This window comes from Sciurus vulgaris, assembly GCF_902686455.1.
Source record: "Sciurus vulgaris genome assembly, chromosome: 2".
In the NCBI taxonomy this organism is placed as follows: domain Eukaryota; kingdom Metazoa; phylum Chordata; class Mammalia; order Rodentia; family Sciuridae; genus Sciurus; species Sciurus vulgaris.
In genome coordinates, this window is record NC_136462.1 from 105578667 (window position 1) to 105602136 (window position 23470).

At 45.0% G+C, this 23470-nt stretch overlaps 1 protein-coding gene across 3 annotated transcripts in view; it reads left to right on the top strand.

The window, feature by feature from the left end:
* The window catches only part of CGNL1 (cingulin like 1), a 158822-nt gene that overhangs the window by 105199 nt on the left and 30153 nt on the right, over window positions 1-23470 (top strand). For all 3 annotated transcript variants that reach the window (XM_079125857.1, XM_079125859.1, XM_079125858.1), the window contains exons 9-10: window positions 21198-21404; window positions 22142-22246. In XM_079125857.1, coding sequence (XP_078981983.1) covers window positions 21198-21404; window positions 22142-22246 — 312 coding nt within the window. The remainder of the gene's footprint in view (window positions 1-21197; window positions 21405-22141; window positions 22247-23470) is intronic.

The following is a 23470-nucleotide window of genomic DNA, read 5'->3' on the forward strand; positions in this document are numbered from 1 at the left end:
ACAATGGATTAAAAATCTAACTGATTAAAATGAAAGAGATAAACGACATCTTCTGTTTCCTTTTTTTTTCTTTTCCTTTTTAGAGATTAAGTACAGAATAGAGGATCAATTGCTTAGTAGGACTTTTGGATGACCTTAAACTCTACTCCCTGACAGGAGTACATCTACACTCATGTGCATAAGTAAATATGTCATCAGATTTTAGAAATGTCTGGTCTGAGGTACCACTTAGCAACTCCAGTGATATTGCATAGTAACTTTCTATAACCAGGTGTATTCAGGAAATAGCAAGTAATTATTGAGCTCCAATTGTAAATACGAGATTGGTTCAGGCAATGGAACTAAAAAGATAAAGGAGACAAGATTTAGATTCACAGGAGACCCAGGCTCCTCTCCTAAATATGTGTGGGAGAGGGATGGAGTCATATGACACTGTTGTAGCCCACAGGACTTAGAAGAAGGAGATGAATAATCAGAGATATGTGAAAGCATTGATTGGGAAATAAACCTGAAAGTCACTTAAAAAATAAATCTCCAAGGCAAGGAATGGAGGCTCCAAAGACCATCAATTTTATGTGCCTCTGCTTTTGCTGTTTAAAAATTTTACATTTATAGGCTAGTCTGGAGGCATTTTGTTTTCAAGGCGTAGCCACCGAGTAAGCATTTGTAACTGGATAGTGTGAGAATGCGCAGTCGAGAAGGATCTATATTCCTAACTGGAGGCCAAGAAGTTTTATTTATGATGAAAGTACAAAGGTGTGGAATTCTTTTTCCTCTCTACTTGTCTTTAGGTCTCTGCTATGGTTCTGTTGAATTCCTGGGTGTGAAAGAGTCGGGCTCTGCCATCACCCCTGTTCTTTGTCCTTTGTTTCTCTCTGCACCAGAATTCAGCATTGAACACCCCTGTGAGTGGCTGATAATAAACTCCTATATGATTGGACCATTAAAAATAGAAAATGTGAAAGCCTGAAGAGAGATGGATTTTATTTTGGGAAAGGACCTAATCCTGTGAACTTTCTGTTCTTTCGCTGTTGAGCTAAATGGTCCTGATTCTTCATTTTAAACTAATTGCAAACTGGTGTATTAGATTTTCCATTCCAGAATAGCTGGATTATGTGTTTCTGTTCATTCCTGAACTCCAGCCACTTGCGATGGTGCACAGTGTTCAGCTGGCATCCCACCCAGCAGATTTTGGCCAAGGGTGTTCCCTGGAAATTTGAGTTGTCTAGGCATGAGCTCAGACACTGGTGTGTCTGCCATCCCTCTAAATATCTCCATGTGCTTCATGTATAATGTGAAATGTAAAGCCAGGAGGTAGCTCCCCTTCTCCTCTGCATGAACTAGCTTTCTCTTTGCCCCTTTCTAAAGGACTTAGCACCTGTTCCTTGTTTGACAGGAGCTGGGGAGATAGTTGTCATCACTTCTACTACTAACTGCTTGAAAGCAGGTCTTATTTTTCTTTACATCGTTCTGAGGGCTTTGTAGGGTAGAGAGTCAGTTTATGTAATTTGGCCATACCCTGTGGGTCCTTAAACTATGGATGTTTCCTATAGTTCCTGTAGGAAGTTTTTCCTTTGCAGTCACTGAGATAGTTTGCATGCGTGACCCAGAAACCAGCTGTTACCAACTTACTTCTTGCTTTCTAGTCAACTCATTACCACTAGGCCTTCCAGTTGGTGCTGGTCTTATCACCAGCTTCCTCATGGACGGGACTGTGAAATGCAGTAACTGGGGCCTCTGACAGCTCTCGGGCCTCGAGGGTTCTTGGTCCAGTCTGATGGGAAGGCCTCCCTTCTCTGTTCAGAATTCTTCATGCCTATTATCTCCTCCTTGTTCCTTTAAAATCAAACTTCTTGTAAAACCTGAACTTCTGGTTTTATACCTGCAATGACTCTCAAAAACAGCCTTTGACCTTTTGACCTAGGAGCACCCCTACGGGGAGAGAGAAAGAATGATGGTAAACATGAGCCCCAGGGACTCTCAGTCTATCTGGGAAAATGCAAAAGCATTGCCCCTGTTCTTTTTAGGTTCTGTATATTAAAAATGGAATGGATAACTTTGGGAGGGAGGTGCTTGTAAACCCATGGAAGAGCATTGGACGAATCTGTGTTGTCCTGGGAGGTGTTTCCCTTGACTTAGATTGTGACCCGCATAACTTTCTCTGATACAGATCGACGGTAATGAAGTACTAGTGTCTCAGATCCATTGCGACTTCGGATAATGCCATGTGAAGGATGAGGGAATTGGGAAGGCATCTATTTTCATATGAAAGCATAACTTTGGAAGCACATAAAGCAACTAATTGACAAGAAAAATAAAAGCATATTTCCAGAAGGCCAAGAATGTCTTAGCAATGCAGATAAATGTTGCTTGTAAAAGCAAAACTGATAACCAGGAGTGACTCTGGTATGGAGCCTCATGAACTCTGGGGAATAGCGATAAGATAAACGAGTAAAAGACCAAGGAGGGAAGCGTGTCTTTTCAGGGAAAATGTTCACAGGGTTATTCCAGGGTGTAATTGGATGGACTCCCACTTACTTGTTAAATAAAAACAAGACCCAAATTGCCTTTTCTTCTTTGTAGAATTTTTTGAACCCAAAATGCGATGCTTTCCAAGAAAATCATAAGTATCAAAACAGAATTATTTGCAGAACAGATTGAGAGTTGTGCTGGGCCTAATATTTGGATCTAGCACAGCCTTCTACTTTTTTACCGAGTTTGTTTTAGAAAGGAATTTATCAAGGCCCTCAAAAAAGGCTCAGTGGCCAAATAGCTAATTACCAGCATGTGAGTGAATATCATAGCATCTCATAGTATGAAAGCATGAGTTCTGGGGTTAGATCGAGCATCCTGGCTATATGATTTGGAGCATGTTGCTTATCTGTTCTGAGACCTCACTTCCTTATCAGTAAAATGGAGATCATAACAGAGCCTACCCCACTGAACTTTTGATGAGGGTGAAATGAGATGATACACTCAAGATTTTGGTAGCAGCACAGTATCTGGTACACTGTGGGTACCAACAGATGGATGCTCTTGGTCAGAGGAGTGAAGGGTGAGGGTCCAGTACAGTGACTTCTCTGTGGCCTCTGTGGTCAGACGTACCTTCTGTGGAATCAGAACAGAGGAGCAGACCCCAGAATAGGAGGCCCTATGCTCTCTGGCACCCCTTGACCCTGCATCCTACTGGGTTTGATGGTGGGAGGCAATAGGATGGTGTGGCAATAGGAGGCTGGGGAGTGATACTGCCAGCTGGTGCAGGCCCAGGGAGCTTCGGGCAGGTCCCTGTGGGTGCCTGGTGCATCTGGTGGCTTCAAACAAAGGGCACCAGTGACAGCATCCGTCCAACAGGGAAGAACACCTTGGGTAAGAGGGCTTCTTTGTTTGCTCCTGAGAGCTCCTTGTCTGCCCTAGCAGTGGAACTACCTGTTTGTTTTGTGGAACAAAGAACAAGTCTGGTTAGCTTGGAGGGGGGTCTTTGGCAAGCGGGGAGGGTGGGACAGTCCTGCCAGGGCTCCTCTTGGTTAAAACACACTCTAGGAAAAATGCCTAGCACGTATCTCCCTGTTTCAGATGGGGAAGAAGAACGAAGGCACACTCACAAGCTTAAACTTTTATCCAGTAGTGGGAAAACTCACAGAAAAGCTCACAGGTAACCCGACCCTCTTAGCTCTAGGCGTAGTATGTGTGGTTAATAGGAAAATCATTGGGGACAGCTGCTAACCCCTGAGTGGGGTTAAAGAGAGGTCTACTGTTTTCAGAAACAGGGCAGTCGCCCAGGCCTGGAGCATGTGGGTGGGCCAGAAGCAGGTCCCACAGAATCTGTGAGTGGCAATTTGATTCTCAAAGATGTGACCAGCGGAACCTGTGTGCTGTGCAGCAAAGATTCAGGTTAGCATCCCATGGGGATGTGACCTCTCAGACCCTGTGGGGAATAGCTCAGCAATAGAGAGGGTCTCCTCCCCTGCCCTCCAGGATTGGAGATGAAGCTGGTCTAGAGGTAAAATGGAACCAGCTAGAAAGCAGGTGTCTGCACATGTTTCTGCGCGTTGGCCTGTGCTCTTCCATGCCTGCAGCTCCCTTCCCTTCCCAGCGTTGCTTTTCTGCCCAGGTACAGAGAAGGCCCCCTCGCCTCCGCTCCCCTTCTCTGGGATCATCTCTTTGTCACGCAACACAACGCAGCGGGTTGTGCTTTTTCACCACAGTTGCTCACACTTCAGATCAATCGTTGCAACAGTTCTTTTCAGAAGTTACATAGGTCCCGATTCTGTATTCAGACTAGTGAGTAAAAATTGACACGTGCTCTCTGTCCTCAAAAGGCTGAGTGTAATGGAAGAGAATATAAGTGTTTAAAAAAATTCTACCAGTAGATAAAAAATTTCAACTGACAAGGCTTATGGAAAAGAAGGTCTAGTCTGGTGGTTAGGGATGGTTCCCTTGAGAAAGTGACTCTTCAGCTGAATAGGAGTTAATGCAGTAGAGAGGTGGAGGCAGAGTCTTGCAGGCATATGTGCAAAAGTCCTGTGGTGGGAGGAATAATAATATAGTAGGGAAATTAGAAAAATCAGAGCCAGTGGAAGGGCAGGGTGAGTGAGGAGGAGGAGTGTGATGTGAGATGGGGCTAGAAAGGTTGCTGGACTATGTCAGCCCTGTGGACAGAGTTAAGGAGGTTTATTGTTTATTTTTGCCTTGATCCTTAAGAGTACAAAAAAGCTGTTGAAACATTTAAGCAGTGGGTGAAATGATCTGGTTTGGAATTCAAAATAATCTCCTGCCCTGGTGCGTAGGGAGTGGGTTGGAGAGGGCAGAAGAGGGAATGAGACCAGTGAGGGTCTCACGCTGTCATCCAGGAGGGAGATGCTGGTGGAGGTGACGGAGGTGGAGGAAGGATGGTAGATCTGAGGTAAATTTTGGAATCCTGGGATAAAGTTAAATGGCTTTTTATGTTCTACAACTTCCCAAAGCCTTTACATAGGCAGAGTGTGGATTGTGATTTTCTAAGAAAGGACTCCACTTGAAGAATTTTTCAGAACTATATGACCAGGTCACAACCTATTTTTCAAAGACTCTGCCACAGTGCTTTTGTTCTTCCAATCCTCTTGGGAGAATTCTACATTACGTGGTTCCTTGTTCTGGGGACGGATGGTCGATACTGAGCCTGACACACTGTATAGAGAGGAGTCTATCTGACTCAGGTCCTGAAGGGAAGACTGAGGCAAGATCAATTGAAGAGGTAAATTGAGATCGATGCAGGAAGGTTTTAGAGATCGGGCTGGCAGGCACTGGAACTCAATTTGTCATACGCTAGGACTCATCCCCGACTCTGAGCTGGCAAGGTGGAAGTGCTTCCCTGGCCAGATCTCTCTGGAAGATGCCCTGAGAATGGGCTGGGAGGCGAAGTGTGTGTTAGAACTGGGGAGTTGAGCTTTCTAGAAGTGAGCAGGTGGGAACCTGGACTGGTGGGTGGGGACGGGGAATGCCTCTTTCAAGTCGAGAAGGAAATGTAAGATATTTTTCTTCACACCCTTTCCCCTTGGCTGGCAGCCACTATCAGCAGCAGAAAGCAAAGAGAAAATCTGTTTTTCTGGAGCCTGATAAGCAGAAGGACTCCCTGGGCTCCCAGGCAGTGCGGGTGGAGAAGGCGGGTGTTCAGCTGGTGTGGCTGGGTCGGCCAGCCTGAGAGCTGCTATTTAGGTTAACAGATAATGCCTGGCCAGGGAGTCAAGTCTGAGGTAAGACCATCAAGTTCCCGCCATGGCTGGAATTTCACTGTGTGACTTTGAACAAGCCATTTAATCTCTTCAGGAAATGGAGTGGCTAGAACACTCATCTGGAAAATGCATGGCTGAACACCCCATCTCGGAGAATTGCAGACTCACTAACTGGGGCAATCACTAATCAGGTTTAGCAAGACCTTGTGCTTCCGAGAGAACTATCCATTTTGTGAAAATTTGGATTGAGAATGAAGCCTTTGTTTAAGAAGAAAAAAGAAAAAAGAAAAAGGTGTAGAATGTTCAATTCACACATTCCTCTGAAGTTCAGCATGTTTTCTGAGGCCAAGAGGCAGCAAAGTGAAGCAGACTTCAGTCTTTCCTTTTACTAATGTGGAGGTAAATAACATCCTAATGAAGGAATCTGCTAATTGAGTACTCAATTTAGGAACAGAGGGTGCTAACAATTTATTTTTATGTAGGGTGTTTGGAAGCTGACAGAATTTTCTCATAGGAGACATTGTTATATATTAGGGTTGGGTTTTCAGGCCAACTAACCGAAGTCAATTTAGCCCATGACACAGCTAAAACATTGTGTGTTGACATATTTATATATAGATATACACATACACATTGCATCTATACACACATACACATACATACACACACAGTGTATTGTAGTGTGCATGACTGGTCAGTGTCATATACCTAGTGTTTTAGTCAGCCTTTTCATTGCTGTGACCAAAAGACCTGGTGAGACAATTTTAGGGGAGGAAAAGTTTATTTTAGGGCTCACAGTTTTGGAGGTTCAGTCCCTAGGTGACTGGCTTCATTCCCTGGGGTACAAGGTCAGGTAGATCATCATTGCAGAAGAGTGGCGGAGGAAAGCAGCTGGGGACATCACACCAGGAATCAGAGATTTCCTTCACCACGGACAATATATACCCCAAGGAAGGCCCCCAGGACCCACCTCCTTCAGCCATACCCTACCTACTTCACCTGCCTACAGTCATCACTCAGTTAATCCCTACTGGGGGGATTAACACACTGATCAGGTTAAGGCTCTCATAACCCAATCATTTCACCTCTTAATCTCCTCGCATTGTCTCATGCATGAGCTTTTGGGGGACACCTCATATCTAAACCATAACACCTACTGCTTAAAACCTATATGAGCTGATTAATTCAGTAAATTTGGGCTGTGTGTACACTGTGTGTTAGGCACTGGGCAAGCTTGGGTGGGGAGTGAGATGCAGGCCTGCCCAGAAGGGCTACTCATCTGGTGTTTAGCCTGCTGGCTCTGGGGTCAGGCTACCCATGGTTTCATCCTGGCTCCTTTGCTTACTGGCTTAGTAACTGCTTAAGCAAGTGACATATCTTCTCAGTGCCTCCATTTCTTCACATGTAAGTAAATAATAACAATAGTTAATAATGGTGCCTTCCTTGGTGAAGGGAACCTAAGAATTACATGGGGTAACCCAAGGACAGCACTTGGCACAATGCCTGTCATAGAGAAAGTGCTCAGTAGATGCTGTGCCTGCTTGGTTCAGCTGTGTCCTTGGGTGGCACCACCAGCAATTCACTTATGTCCATGTAATTGTCCAGTTCCCCTGGCCTGGGATGGGTTCGGGGTAGTGGCTATAAAGGGGGAGAAGCAGTGTAGGAGGGAAAGAAAGGTTAAGGGAAAAGGGTGTTGTCTTATTTGTCCTGGAAGTCAAGGTTCTAGTTAGTGGCATTGGGATTGGGGTGAGAGGTGCTCTCCAGGACCTGAGAAGTGCATAGAGGCCTACCTAGATGGTGAGGAAAGAAGATAGGGACTGGGGGCCATAGAAGGGATGGGGGCAGGGCCCAGCAGTGACACTCTGTCTCTGTGGATCTTGCAGTATTGGTATTGAAGGAGAAGTCCTGGGCCCACGTTTCATCTTTGGCCTTCATGCAGACACAGTCTAACGAGGGATCTGATAATTTTACTTGGAGTCTGTCTCATGAACCAGAAATCAGTTGGCAATCAGGATGAAGTGAGACCAGACTCTTTCAGCCCTACACTTTGAGGGAATACTTGCTACCACATCCTGGGAAGTAGGGAAAGACCTTGGAGGGTTTAGCTTAAAGAAGACAAGGTAGGATGACTTCTTATCTGTCAGAGATCTGGTGAAGAGATGGAAGGGAGTGTTGGAGATTCCAAATTAGGGTTTGAACTTAAAACAATTTGGCATCCCACGTTACTCTGACACTGTCTGACTTTGAGTGAGAGAACAATGAAGGAATGACTCCCCAGGTCTGTTTTAACTTATCTGCAGAAATGGAAATTTTCATAGGTCAGAGAGAGGAAAGAACCTTTTTCTGTCATGCAGATGCCATCTTCTTAATCACACAGATGACTGTGACCTTGGAGACCACTGGACTGTAGTGCCCATAAGCCTCTCTTTAGCCGGTGATTACTTCTCTTCCACTTGTGGACATGTTTAACTGTCCTGTGGGATTTTAAAGTCTCCAAGAATGGCACCGTGCCTTATTTAACTCATGTATTCAGTGAGCATAGATGATCAATGGTGGGCATTGAAGTCCTTAATTGGATTTCCTTCTCTGACATTTTGTGGCTGTGGGAATGAGGCTCAGCGAGTTGTTTCTTGCTTCAGGTCAAATAGTCCCAGAGGTTGCCATGGGTTCAGGATACGGGCTTCTGTGCAGCCTCTAGCGTTCCTTCCATTTAGGTCACTTTCAGAGGTGTGGGAACAGTTGGGAGGTTTCAGCACAGTGATAGATAGTACCTTGTTAAGCTCCTGCCTAAGGATGCACAGTTTGGGATGCTTTTAGTGTTTGACCAGTTTTCGTGGCAAATGGCAGATTTTTCTAGATGTGAGGTCTGTTTCTCTCCTGACTCCCACTGCACCAGAATAATTGTCAAAGCTAGGACTGGGATGGGAACAGGCTCTCTGGGTCCTCAGGAGTAAGTCAGTAGGAGCCTGGCAAGGGACTTCCCACTCCCACTCCTGTAGACCTGGTTCTCGGAATGGGCTAGGCCTCTGCAGATAATGTCCAAGAGTGTTTTCCAAATCCAGTGGGTCACCTGGGCTACTGTAGGTATCTGCAGTGCTGGTGTGCAGGGCCCCCAAGGTCAAAGCCCCTTGGTAGATGCAGTGCTTGTGGTTCAGTAAGTGGCAGCCAGTGATGTAACTGGGGGTGGGAGAGGAGACTCCTATCGGCTGGGTCTGGAGGGCAATCTGGAGTCCAGGGCCACAGGCCAGTCAAGGACGAGGCATCTCCATGTGTGCAGGGTGGGTGCCTCAACTTCATCAGCCCTAGGGTCATCCTTGCCTCTGTTACAGTTTGGATCTAGAATGTTCCCTAAGGCTCGTTGAAGGCTTGATCCCTGCTGGTGGCACTTTTGGGAGGTGGTAAAACTTTAGGAGTGTGGGCCTATTTGAAGGATGTGGGTCACTAGAGCAAGTCCTCAAAGGCTACATTGAGATTCCGGCCCTGCTTCTTTTTCCCCTACTTGCTGGCCATTATGAGGTGAGCAGCTTACCTCCACCATGTGCTTCTGCCATGGTGTTCTGCCTTACCACAGCTGTATAGTGTCGGGCAAGTAACCATGGACCCAAACCTCTGCAACTGTGGGTCAAAGGAAACCTTTCCTCCTTTAAGTTGATTTTCCCAGGTATTTTGTCACAGTAATGGAAAGCTGACTAACACAGGCTTGCTCAGGGCAGCCCGGATAAAGGGCTTAGTAGGGGTAGGGTGAGGTATCCACAGTTACTGAGCAGCTGCTATCTGTGCCTAGCATTGTTTTATGTGCCTGCAGAGAGACCTGAACCCTTGTAGCCACTTAGAATGTACATTACTTCCCCATGATACAGAGCAGGGAATAGATGCTCCATTTCATAGCTGGTATGTGATAAAAACAGGATACTGATAATGATGAGAGTCACCAATAATCACTACAGTTTCTTTAGTGTGCCCTACAATCCTGTCTAAATACTTCATACTTTATACATATTAAATCTCAACCTCATCAAAACTGCATGCCCTTTCAAAACTGAGGAGACAGTGACTCATGAAAGGTAATTGACAGGCTCAGAATCACATGGCTGCTAGGACAGTCAGGATTTGAACCCAAATCTGACTCTGGAAGTCCATGCTTTCCTTGTTACAGTTCCATTGTTTTGAGGAATGCAGTTTATGATGTACTTGAGATTTGGTTCCCTATAGACTTGAGGTGGGCAGGCTGAACCCACACGTGGTAGGTCTTTGTGTGATGTGCTGAGCTAGGTTATGCTTCAGTCATAAATAGCTCCACATCTCAGTAGCTTAACACTAAGAAAAGCTTATTTCGTGTTCATGATACATTTCTAGAGTAGATGGGGCTGGGTTACCTTGCTCATCAGAGTCTTTGGGGAACCCAGGTGTCTGTGATCCCTGCAGCAGTGGAAATGGACCTGAATCACTGCTGGGCTCTTGGAGCTTGTACCTGGATGTGCTGCATGCCACTACTTACAATCCACTGACCAAAGCTGATCCTATGGTCACAGCAGATATAAAGGGGGCAGGGAAGCACCTGTGATTGGAAGGGAGAACTGGAAACATTTGGGGAGTGAGTGCACTAATGCCCTGCAGTGATTAATGGGGGCTTCTGGTTGGCATGCAAGATGGGAGATGTTACAGTTTGGATCTAGAATGTCTCCCACAGGCCCAGACCTTGAAGGCTTGGTGCCCAATGCAGCAGTGTTCAGAGGGCCTCTTTGGAAATGATTAGATCATGCAGGTTCTGATCTCAATGGATAATCTGTTGATGGATTCATAATCTGATGGCTTACTTGGGAGGTGGTAGAAACTATTAAGAGGTGGGACCTAGTTGAAGGGAGTAGGTTCTTGGGGTCATGCCCTCAAGAACTGTATCTTGTTCTTCCCGGCTGCTTCCTGGCTGCCATGAGGTGAGCAGCTTTGGTCTGCATGCAAGTTCAGCATTATGCTCTGCGTCACCACAGGACCAGAAACAATGGAGCCAGATAACTATCCACTGAGACTCTGAAATCCTGAGCCAAACTAAATCTTTCCTCTTCTAAGCTGACTTTCTCATGTATTTTGTCACAGTAACAAAAAACCAACATAGTAGCCCCCTCTAAAATGATCCTGGGGAAAGCCTTTGATTGACTTGGTTACTCCATCCCTCCACCTTTCCCAGTTCTTCTGAGGGAGAAGGTGACATTTTATTCTCCATTCATAAAAGGAGTGAGTATGTAAGAGTTGTGCTTATAGTATGGCTGGGAAATAATTGGTCCAAGGAGAGAATCAGACCAGAAATTCATGAAGCCTCTGTCTAGAAGGAAGTCTGTGATTTTACTCTGTAACTTCTGGATGGGCATTACAATTTCTTCCTGGACCCTATTTGCTCTTTCTACTGTGAGTATGCTTTGACACTTGGCACTCTGGTCTTTTGTTTTTCATGATGTGTGCAAAGAACAGATCCATAAACACCACCCCTGTTTCTAAGAAAACCAAACTGCAATGGAGAGGAATTTTTATGTGGGCAAAACCTCAGAGTGGGCAGGTGAGCACACCTGGATCAGGACATTTCTGTTTCTGGCCCGGTTTTTCCTGCCAGTCAGGTGATGCTGGCTGCTGACCCCAGAGGGGCCTGCAGAGAACCAAATGCAGGCTTTGCAGGGGTCTCCTGTGCTCCACCCTGGGGTGGTAGGAATTGGTGTCCAGGCTGGCCAGGAGCATCAGCCCCTGAGCCCCCAAGGCTATGCAGGTTCTTTTGGTCCTCCAGTCTTGGTTGGCATTGTTCTTTAGCCATGTGGGTGGAGGGACAAAGGGAAAAGGTGATAATATTCTACATGGTGATTTGCTGCAGCATGAGGGTATAAAGAGGCACTCATGAGAATGACCATCATATCAACAATTCTTGTTCTAAGCATTTTTAATCTTAAAACTGCATATTTTTTGCAGTTCAGATTTGATCCTCTCAGCATGGACATATGGTAGCAGCAAAATGGGAAAGTGGAAGGATCAGATTTCACAAATAACAAGATTTCTGGGAAAGGGAGTAGTTCAGAACTGTGGCTTTGATTAGGTCCTGTGAGCTTCCAGATCGAGCCCTGGGTTTGTCTTGGAGGGCTTTCCACACCTCCCCAGGAGTCAAAGCTTGGGAAAACCCTCTTGTTTATCTTCTTCGAAAATCCTGTTCAACCTGTCCAGCATGTGTGTGCTGACAGCGAGCTGGTTCATAACGATTTGCAAGGACATGTGGTCTGTCTGTGACCAAATCAATCTAACTGGGAGTCTAACCCCTGATTTATTCCTGCCTCCACCCCCAATTTCTTTCCTGGTGACACAGAGCTTTGGAGCATGGCATTGTCTGGGTGGAGTCCCTTCCTGGTCAGGAGCTGCTTGAAGGTTGACAGCACAGCAGGGAGATGTTGGGTTCTATAAACAGAAATTTCACATGCTGGTCACAGGGTCACAATAGATTAGCCCTTATGGTTTGGTGGGAGGTCTTATCAATATAACATAGACTCTTTTTTATGTCCACGAGACTGAAAGGACCCAGAGAGGCTGAGGAATGTTTTGTGAGATTTTTAAAGTAGTGGTGTTAAAGTAAAAGGCCACAGCATAGTTAAAAGTGTAGAACTCTGAGCTGTTTTGGAGAAGCCCCTGCATGCAACCTAGTGTGGGCTCAGTTAAAGCTCCTGGTGAGCAGGTTTGGATTCTTCTTTTTCCTTCCATGGCTAAGTGGGTGTGTGGGATGGTCCCTGAAGCTGTCACCCTGCCTGCTTTGGAAGAACCTAGTAGCAACTTGCAGAGGTCCCACATGGAGCCAGAGAGCTGGGTTCAAGTCCTGGTTGTGTGACTTTGGGCTGCCTGACCTGAATGTGTAGCCATCCTCAGCAGAGCTCTTACTCTTGCCTGAAGCAATGCTAAGTGCTTTGTGTAATGTCTTGGGGTTCATTTTTCAGACAACTGAGACTCTAGAAGAATAAGCAGGGCCAATTCAGGTCTGTTGACTCCAAAGCTTGGGCTTTATTTTTTCCCTTCATTTGAATCAAGATGACATTCACATAACACAAAAATTCACCATTTTCATAGAATGCAGTGTTTCTTATTGATTGACATTTTGAGCGACCATTACCACTGTCTAATTCTAAGACATTTCCATCACTCTCAGATGAAGTCCTGTCGTGTGAACTCCCTGTTCTCCCATCCTTTGTCAACCGCCAGCCTATTTTCTGTCTCTCTGGGCTTGCCTATTCTGGACATTTCATTTGAACAGAATGGTGCCGTATGTTGAGGCCTGAACTGTTTAGCATGTTGTCTTTTGGGAAAATCACTATTTCACCTACTTTGGAGCAGAGCATTTTTATCATGGGTATTTTTATTCCCATCTTGAGTATCTCTGTAGATTTATTGTGAGGCTGTCATGAGAACCTGTGTGAAACGCATTTTGTGAACAAGTGTGAGGATTTTATTATCATAACTTTTATTTTGGACCTGTGTCTGAGTTGCAGACCACTTTGTGAATCCTGCTGGCTTCTTAAAATACGTAAAGGGGAGCCATATTAACTTAATTCACTTTGTAAAGGAGACCAATTATATTTTAACCGTCATAATCATTGAATTACTATAGAAAAAACTGAATAATTGAATATGATAAAAGAAAGTTTCAGGCCATTCTGACCACGGGAAAATTATCACCAGGGCAACTAAAACACAGGCTGTAAATAAAATCTTCATTAAGCATTGTCTGTTTAGCCTTGAGTTATGGTAAGTTAGTGATGGCAGGGAGAGAATAAGCTAGTACCACTTTGTTCTGCCTTACTGGCAGGAAGTTGCCTGTCGTTAGATATGGTCCTCAGCTGTAGGTGGTCGCTGCTCTACTCAGGGACCCTGACAAATGCCCTGGATTAGCAGACAGCATTTGGAAATAACACATCAACATGATGTCGGAGGAGTGAAACCTCTGCCAGTCTTAGTTTACTTAATTCCATGATTGCCTAATACTGCCTGATTTCTTTAGGTTCATTCTAGAATCCTACACTGTTAGAGCTGGCAGGGACTTTGAAGTTAACTAGACTGACCCTTTCATGTTAGGAGGAAACTGAGGGCAGAGGGAAGTTCAATGTCTCCTAAAGTTGTCATGCAATAAGTTGTTGGCTGAGTCTGGTCTAGAGTTCTCATCTTTTAACAAAAGGAAATTGAATATTGTGTATTCTTGGCTTTGGAATTGACTCTTCCTTGAAGATATTTGGGGTTTGGGTAATCAGCACCCTTAACTTCTTTGTCACTTCCTTCATCCCACTTATTCCCATCTTAGTTGTGCCAAGAAGCATGAAGGACTTGACCATTTGGGAGTTGAGTTTGTACCTCTCCTGGAGTCTAAGCAGCATCTAGGTAACTTAGATCTCAGGGTGGGATCTGCAGTCCAGCACCATTATCATCACCAGGGAGCTGGTCAGAAATGCAGTGCTGGGCCTGCTTCAGGCTTCTTGAGAAGAATAAGCATTTGATTGAAATTCCCAGGTGATTCCTGTGTTCATTTGAATTTGAGAAAATCCAGATTAGAAACTGTAGGCCAGTGAAATTACAGATGACTAGGGAAAGGGCTGACGAGAATGCCTTATGACCAAAATATATGCTGTTTCTACCCCTAAAGAATTTACTGTTGCTTAGGTGGGGAGAAGCTAAAGACATAACACAAGGAATGTGGTTTTCTACTCTCTCCTAGTGAGAAAGGGAATTATTATTGGTGACCTAGGCCCTGCTTGTGCAGTTAAGAGTGGACTTGCACAGCTGTGTTGGGGGAAAAGACAGTAACCTTCCAGCAAATGAGTTGACCTAGGGACACTTTGGTACCTCTCAGCTGGGATCCTGCAGCTTCAACACACTGGAGCGTGGGGTGGCCAGCGAGATGGAACTGACAAACCAACATTCCATTCCCTGGCCTTCCTGGCCTCCACGCCTCAGCTGTTTTCACTCATTCAGCAAAAAAAGGGAGACAGAAAGGAAACAAAAGCTGGCTGTGGCAGAGGCCTTGTTAATTAGTAAAACCTGATATGTCTATGTGTTGGGTCTGTATTAGGACGAGCCAGGCGGCCCGAGGGCCCTATGTGATTATTTGTTCTCCATCAGGATTGAGGCTGTCTGAGACGTGCTCTGACCAGGCAAAACACTCAGACCTGGCCAGTGTGGGTGCTGTTTGGGGATTTTGTGTTTGTCAGGAGTAAAAAAATGTCCCCTGTTCCAGGGGATAGTGTGAACATTTCTCAATGTGGGCATTAACTCATGAGAGCTGGCAAGCAGGTATTATTTGTATCTGGCAGAGAGTGGGGTTTTGTTCTTTTTGTCTGTGTGATACAAGTACATATTCTTTTTCTCACCTCCTTTTAAATTAACTGGAGCACATGATTAAAAATCATGTATCTTAAAAGTAGTAGAAATTTCACATATTAATATATGCCTCTTTGGGAAGAATTGTTTTCTTAGTTGTGATCAATTTGCTGGATCAACATTGATTGGCAAAGGCCCTAAATTTTTAACAAATTAACCAACTAAGAAAACTGACTTATCCTTGAAATAAGATTGGGGTCATCTTTGTGCAGTTGCTCTGGAAAGGCTCTTAGATCTTGATGGTTTCTTCTGAGAAGAGTGGGCTTCATTTGTAGCTGGTAAAAATATGCAAGGCATAGCCTGAAGCCAAGCATGGTGATGGAGAAGCACAGTGGCTAAGCGGTTTACGGTCCCTCCCTTTTGGGAAACAGATATAGGTTTCGTTGGCCTAGCAACCATAATAACACTCCTGCAAGGGTAGGTGCTTCATCCCCTTTCACAGATGAGGAAAAAGGCTCTGTGGGACCAGGTCGAGAGGAAGGCCCCAGCAAGAGGCACTGCCTGGGTTTGAATCTGATCTGGCCAACTGCAAATCCCCTGTTCCCTCTACACTGTTAGATATGCATTTCCCCCACTTTTTGGTTCTGGAGTTTAAACCCAAGGACATTAACCACTGAACCACACCCCCAGCCTTTTAACAACTTTTAATTTTGAGACAGGACTTCGCTAAGTTGCTGAGACTGGCTTTGAACTTGAGATTCGCCTGCCTCAGCTTCCTGAACCACTGGGATTACAGGCATCCTATGCATTTTTTGAAGTAAAGATGAGAATTCCATTCTGGAGATGATTTACGGTTGTTGCTTAGGCTGGGATCCATGTTTGTGTGCAGAGTGTGTTGGGGGAGGGTGCTTGGCAAAGTCACAGGGCAAAAGCTGCACCTTCCAGGAATACCAAGCTCACAGTATCTTTAGTATAAAAAGAGACATGATGTAAAATGAAAAATGTTACCATGTCAAATGCAAGACTTACATACATTTTTAGTGGAAAAACCTGAGTCTTGAAAGCAGTTTTTCACAGCCCTTGAGATTTCTCTCATCACCCTATGTTAGACTTCTCCAGTTTAGAATTGCAGGGATGGAAAAGTTGGAGAATCACTCATGCAATTGCAAGTCCCAGGCCATCTGGGCCTTTTCCACTCTCCCAGCTATATGTGGTGAAAAGGAATTGCTTAACTATGTAAACCAGCGTGGGAGAGTTGGCGCTTGGTTTTGTTTGTACAGCTGCTCCGGGGCTCCATCTCCGCTATCTTTCATGGCCTAGAAGTGCCTGTGAATCGGCCAGGAAGGGTTTCCAGAGGCTAGAGGAGGTGCGAACTTGGCCAAGGGGGTGAGCTGTCCTCCAAGTGCCTGTGGCCATGGATGGTCAGTCTTTGAAAAGAAAGTGTACCTGTTGAATTACCATGGTTAAAAAAATTTAAGAGGGTTTGCAATTGAGAACTTCTCCCTACTTTTTCCATAGCTCCAGTTTCCTTCCTCACAGCCAGTCAGTGCCACCAGTCTCTAGTGTAGCCAAGTAGATACGTATCTAACCCCCTTACCTTCATTTTATACACAGAAGGGGGCTATGTGCATTATTCTGTCTCTTATTCCTCACTGTCTCATTTTTTCCTCCAGCTGCTCAGAATACCATTGAACTGATGTAATTTATTTAGTACCTGATGAATTGGCATTTAGCTGTTGGCAATCTTCAGCTATCATAGTGCCATATGTATGCTATTTTGCATTCATGTAGGATAAAACGCTAAAAGTTGCAGAGGCAACGGAAGGGACATTATAATTTTGATTATATACTACCAAATTGCTCTGTAGGAGCTCCTACCAGCTTTTTGGCACCCTCCCAGCAATGGATGAGGGTACTCGTCTCCTCGTCCCACCCACACTCTGCATTATCAAATCTTTTGACCTTGGCTGCCTGATAGGTGGGAAAAAAGTGATCTGAATACAACTCTTAGTGATGGTCCAGGTCCACAATAGAAAACAACACATTTCCTACTTTTGCCTTTGTGATGATTATCTAGAATAGTGTGTCCAACTTTCTGGGGTGGCAAAAGAATCAGAGTTGATTTTTGTTAACTATTGGTGACACCTGTATGAGCGAATAATGAAATGCTAAAAAGCGAATCCATGTGATCCTTTTAAAAATAAGCATTACAAGTGGTCTAAGTAAATCAAAAGCAGGCTCTTTGGTTTCCTTTACGATGGCACATCCTCTCTAATCTTGTTATGACTCGTAGGACTGAAGATCAAAGTGTCACAGAAACACAGCCTCAGCACTGCCAGTGGGGTCAGAATGTTTGTGCCCGGTGACCTCCGTCTGAGTAGCTCTTTTCTCACCCTATCATGCTGTGGTTCTGTGGCCTTTGCCACAGGAGCGAGACACAGACTTAAGCCCTGGAAAAGATGCTGCTTAGATCAAAGTGTTTCAGAGCAGGGAGGCCTTGGAGGGTGTTCTAGACCGATTTTCTTTGCTGGCAAGTCATGGAGAAGAACCTGCATGTAGTACTTGCCTCTAACAAAGGGATATGAGTTTTATTTGTCTTTTTTGATTCTAGTACTACCGCAGGCAAATTAGGTATGGTGTCAGGAAAAGGAAGTTTGTTCTATGAACTTTGTGTAGAATAGTGAACTAGGTGTGTGGAGAAGGGGGTGGGAGAAGGCCAGGACAGGAGATTGCTTCTAGAAAGATTTGCCAACAGAAGTTTATAAATTATTTGTAAGCATAATGTGGTTCACCACAACGTGAAGACGTAGAGGAAAGTGTATCATCACATTACAGATAATCAAAACACGTCTCAGTGTGTGGACTCAGTGTGTGTTTGCCTCAACAAACTCCCTGGAGTCAGGCTCAGCCTGTGCCACTGTGAAAGTCGGGGTTGGAGTTATCCCTGCCAGCCGTGAGCTGAGCCATGAACTTGCACACCAAGTTCTACACATCGAAAAGCCATCCAGGGGTCCTCTTCTGCCATGTCAGGGTCCTAGTCAGACCCAAAGCCAGGGTAAACCAGTCTAGTTTTCAGTCTCCTCATCTTCCTGAGACTTCTGGGTGAATGAACTCGTGCTGGCTGCAGATGTCTTGTTTGCCTTACTGAAAGCTTCAAGCAGGTGTCTCCAGTTTGCCTTTCCTCCACGAACACTTCAGCAAACCACAGGGGCAAATTCATCGATCCCCACATCATCCCTACTCTGGCCTCCAGGTCTCCTTTGTCTCTCTTTCCTTTTCTTAAACAGCTACATTAAGATGTGGTTCACAGGACATACAATTCAACCATTTGAAGTGCACAACCTGGTGGTCTTGAGCTTGTTCACAGAGTTGTGCAGCCATGATGCATGCTGGGACATTTCCATCCCTGCCTCAACAAATCCCATACCCATTAGCAGTCTCTCCTGCCCCTTTCCCATATTCCTGCCTCTACTCCTGGCCAACCATTAAGCTCCTTTCCATCTTTGTAGATTTGCTATTCTGAACATTTCATGTAAATATCATATGCAATTTTTTTGCGACCGGCTTCTTTCACTTAGCAGAATCCTCCCAAGGTTCATCTGTGTTGTAGCATGCATCAGTATTTCACTCCTTTTTTATGGCCAAATAATATTCTACTCTATGACTATACCAACATGGCCTATTTCTTTTTTAACTCATTCATTTGTTGATGGACTTAGGGGGTGTTTCACTTTTTGGATATTATGAAGAATGATGCTATGAACATTCATGTACAAGCTTTTCTGTGAACATATATGTTTATTTCTATTAGGTATTTACCAGCTGGTGAAATTGCTGGACCATAGACTAGCTCTAACATTTTGAGGAGCCACCAAACTGTTTTTTAATATGTCTACACAACTTTATATCCCCACCAGCAATGTCTGAAGGTTTTAATTTCTCTACATCCTCCCCAGCACTTGTCCTTGTCTTTTTAATTATAGCTGTCCCACGTGGGTGTAAATTGGCACTTCATTGTGGTTTCTCTAATGACTAATGACGTTAGCATCTTTCCATGTGCTTATATTGTGTCTGGAAAGATATCTAATTGACTTTTTGGCCACTTAAAATGACTTGTTTCTCTTTTTATTAATTTGAGGCATGTTTCATATTTTCTATTTGCCCTTTCTCGAGCATTTGATTCGTAAACATTTTCTCTCATGCATGGGCTGTCCTGGCACCATTGCAATGGTACCATTTGCAGCACAAAAGGTTTTGAATTTGAAGGAGTCTCATGCCTTCTTGTCTTGTCTTGTCAGTGTGCTTTTGGTGTTGAAGCTTGGGACTCTTTACCTATCTTGGGATCACAGATGGACTCCTGCATTTTCTTCCAAGGGTTTTACAGTTTTAACTTTTACATTTAGACCTATGATGCACTTTTGGGTTCATTTTTGTGTGCCACATAAAGAGTCTTACTTCATTCCTTTGAGGGTGACTGTCCAGTAGTTCCAGGACCACTTGTGGAAGGCCAGGCATTCCCCACCAAACCATTTTGGCACCCTGTTGAAATTGATGGACAGTAAATGTAAGGGTGTATGTCTGGACTCCTTGTTCCATTCCTTGGTCTCTATGTCCTTATGCCAGCACCACCACTACCTATATTTGTGACTGTGTCCTCTTAAGACATAAAGAGTCAGGGCAGGAATGGGCTAGTGTGATCAGTTATTGAATTCTTCAGATCACTCCTCCGGATTTCAACAACATCTCCTTTCTCCTGGGTTCATCTCTATGATGGATTCTCTTTCTGGTTTCATTAGAAGATGGTAGCCAAGTAATCCTGAGAAATCCCAGCCATTGGCACCTTAGTTTGCTCCTAGCAATGCCAGCTAACCTCACTGTAACTCAGCTGCTTGGTGCTAATGGGTCTTCTTGGATGTATAGAATTAAACATTTTGGGTTGCCAAAAGATGCTCTGGTTTCTGAAATTCTCTAAGTTGGTTAAGTTCAGGATAGTACAGCTTACTCTATCATTAAAAGATTTAAAGATCTTTCCAAAAGCTATGCAAGTAAGCAAACAACTTTAGCAGACAGCTCTCCCTGATGGGCTTTCAGAGCTAAATTTTGTCCTCTGAGTCTTTCCTTGCAGGCCTCTGCACTGTCACTTCATGAGAATGAGAACTTCAAATGTGGGCTTGTAGGTAGCAGTGGAGGAACAGAGAACAGCCCAGAGGTCTGCCCAAAGAGTCCAAACTCTGGACAAGACCACTTGCCATAGCTTTAGGTTGCTAAGCCCTCGCTATAAAGCCCACGTGACAGAGGAATCAACAGGAACCACAGTAGTTGTTGCTGTTCTCTTCCACTGTGAACTGTGTGCAGCTCAAGCCACTTTCAGATGATAATACCTAGAGCTTGGCCTATGAAATTTCAGCAAATTTTAATTTGTTTTATATTAAACATTAACTAACCTGTGCACAGTCGTCATCCTCTGTTGTGAGCTCTTACGAAGGACCCTGCCCATGGTGCCGGGCAGGGAAGGGAACACATTGGAAGATGAGAGCTGAGTCAGGTTCTGGGTTCCATCTGCCCGAGTGCAGTTCTTTCTAAGTGATCTTGGGCAACTTAAACTACAGGGAGTTCCAATCTCCTTGTCTTTGAGGTGTGATAAGAGCAGCTCTCACCTTGAGGCTTGTCACAAGGTGGAGAGCCCATGAAAAGGACTTACCACAGGCGAGAGCTGGCAAGCTTTTTTACAGAGCCAGATGGCAAATCTTTTGGGCTTTGTGACAGCAGAGGCCTTACCTCTGCTGGTTTCTGGCTGGCTCTGCTGTAGTAGCTTGAAGGCAGTCTGCATTTGAGTGGGCGTGGCTGTGTTCCAAAACAAACTTCATTGTTTTTTACTTTTTTTTTTTGTTTTGGCACTGAGAATCAGAACCCAGGGCCTTGTGCATGCAAAGCATGTGCTCTACCACCCATTGAACTTCACCTCCAGCCTACTTCATTTATTAAAAGCAGTTGGTGGGCTGGATTTGGCCTGTAGGCTGTCATTGCCAGCTCCCCTTCAGCTCCAAGTAAGCACAAAGCCTGGCACATGGTGGGATTTTCAAAGATGTCAGCCACTCACAGCCCAGGGGCTGCCTGTGAGCTCCAGTTCCCTTGTTCACGGCTCCATGTTTTTAACAGAATGTTGAGGTCCTGGCCAGCCGGAGCAATGCTTCAGAGCAAAACCAGGTGGGAGCTGCCAACCGCGAAAAGGCTTTAAAGGAGGAGAACGAGAAGCTGCGGGAAAGAATTGGAGAGCTGGAGCGGAGAATGGCTCAGCTGCAGAGGCAGATCGAGGATGTGAAGGGCGATGAAGCCCAAGTGAAGGAAACACTCAAGAATTGCCAGGTGAGGCACACGGTTCGAGCTTTCTTTCCTGTGAGTAGTCTCAGAGGTGGGGAAGGGGTTTATTACCATAATTTGGTAGGTATAGTCAATCTGAGTATATCCTCTCTGGGAGAGCCATTTCTTTTGTTTCTCCAGAAGAGGTGTGAATGGGAGGCCTGGGAACAAGATGGTGAGGTCAGAATGTGAAACCATGTCCTGAAGTCAGACCCCTTAACCTGCGGAGGCTTCATGGGGCCTCTGAGCACTGCAGAAGCCATCTTTGCATCACCATTAGGCTGATTCTCACTTGGAACTATTGTTGATAACACTTAGTTGATGTTTTTGAGGTTACACAGGTTTTTCCAAAGCAATTATCCAGTTTGCTAGGCCTCTGGATGTGAGAAGCCATTAGTGGGAAATGCACACACCCATGGCAGTAAGCAAAGGCAGCTGCCAGTGTCTCACAGAACTGACTGTGCCTGGGACTATTGGCTTCCTGTAGCTTCTGAGACTCCAGGGGCAAGTCTGAATATATGTATTTTAAAAAAACGCCTTAGATAATTTGAATATTCACATGTGGCTAGAATTGGAACTGCGAACAGGCTCACACATCCAAGAGGCCAGCTTCTGGGTGTCATGTGTCATCTTACAGCCACACTGTGTCCATGGATGTCTTCTTGTTTATTTCATCCCACCAAGTCAGCCTCCCAGGCACAGCACACATCTCGGCACACCCTGACCCAAGCGTTTCATTGTAGGGTGAAATGCAGCAGCTGGAGGAGGCCCTTGTGTGTGCCAAAAAGGAAGAAAAAGAAGCCACATCAGCCAGAAGGGTCCTAGAGAGTGAGCTAGCAGATGCTCAGGTAAACACTGAGGGTGGTCGTCTTTGCCCCCTTGTGAAAGGACAGGCAAAGATCACCTCTGGTCATCTTCTTCCAGGTAGTTCTCTTTCACCTATTATAATCACCTGGGCTTCTGAAAGTACTGATGGTTCTCACCTGGGGGGGGGGGCATTTGGCAATATCTGGAGATAGTTTGGCTGTCACAACTGGGGGGTGATACTGGCACCTAGTGGGTGGAGGCCAGAGATGCTACTTAATATCCTCTAAAGCTCAGGACAGCCCCCACCACAAAGAATCATCTGGCCCACTCATCAATGATAGGGTTGAAAAACCTTGGTTTATACATTAAAGAACTTGACAGCTTTCCAAAGATAAAAGATGAATTGTGTCAGAAGGCTGGCAGGATCGGTCCCCAAGGCAGTGTGCAGTCAGCTTTCTGGTTGAAGCCAATTTCCCTTCTCCTCTGGGCAAATGCATTCGGCAGAGTACAGTCCTTTAGGATGGCTATTAAAAGGAGAGGGAGGAAGTCATTTCCTTGAAACTAGATAGCTATCTCTATTCAAAACCAGTAGGTTCTTGGAAAATGAGATTTTCCCATTTGAAGGTTAGAAAGATTATTTGAAGTACATTCTAACAAAAGCCTGCACTGAAGTTCTAAATTGAGTTTGCATAGTGACCTCAGTGTGATCCAGGTATGTCCTTCCTTCTGTTGGTTGTCAGGTTGTTAAAGAACCTGCACCCACACATCCCCTGGGCGAGTTTCTATGGAGGTAAAAGCTGGTGGGGAGAGGGGTTGGTTGAGAGTTTGCCAGAGGGAAGTCGCTACAGTTTTGCATTAGGGACCAACCAGTTGTCACAGGGACAGGTGGGGTCTGGGCACATTAAGTATTAAATGCTGAGTCAGGATTCATATATGTAAGTGCCTGATGGCAGCTTTCCTTTACTGCTTTATCTCCGCGGGGTGTAGAGCAGGACCCACTCAGGGCAGCCACAACCCAGGCCTCTCACACCCAGTGTCTGCCCCTTGGGTTGGATGAACCTGTCTCTGCCTGAAGCCCTATTTTTTTCTGATTTCAGTGACCAGCTGCTTTTGCTCTGGATTTCTTTCTTTCTCCTTCGAGTCTAGATCTTTGTTACAAACTCTTGTTTAGAAGATTTTGTGTGGATGGCAATTTTAACTGTGTTGCCGGTTAAGACTCATGATGGTTAGTATTATCCAACTAGGAACCAAAATATGGGGCTTAA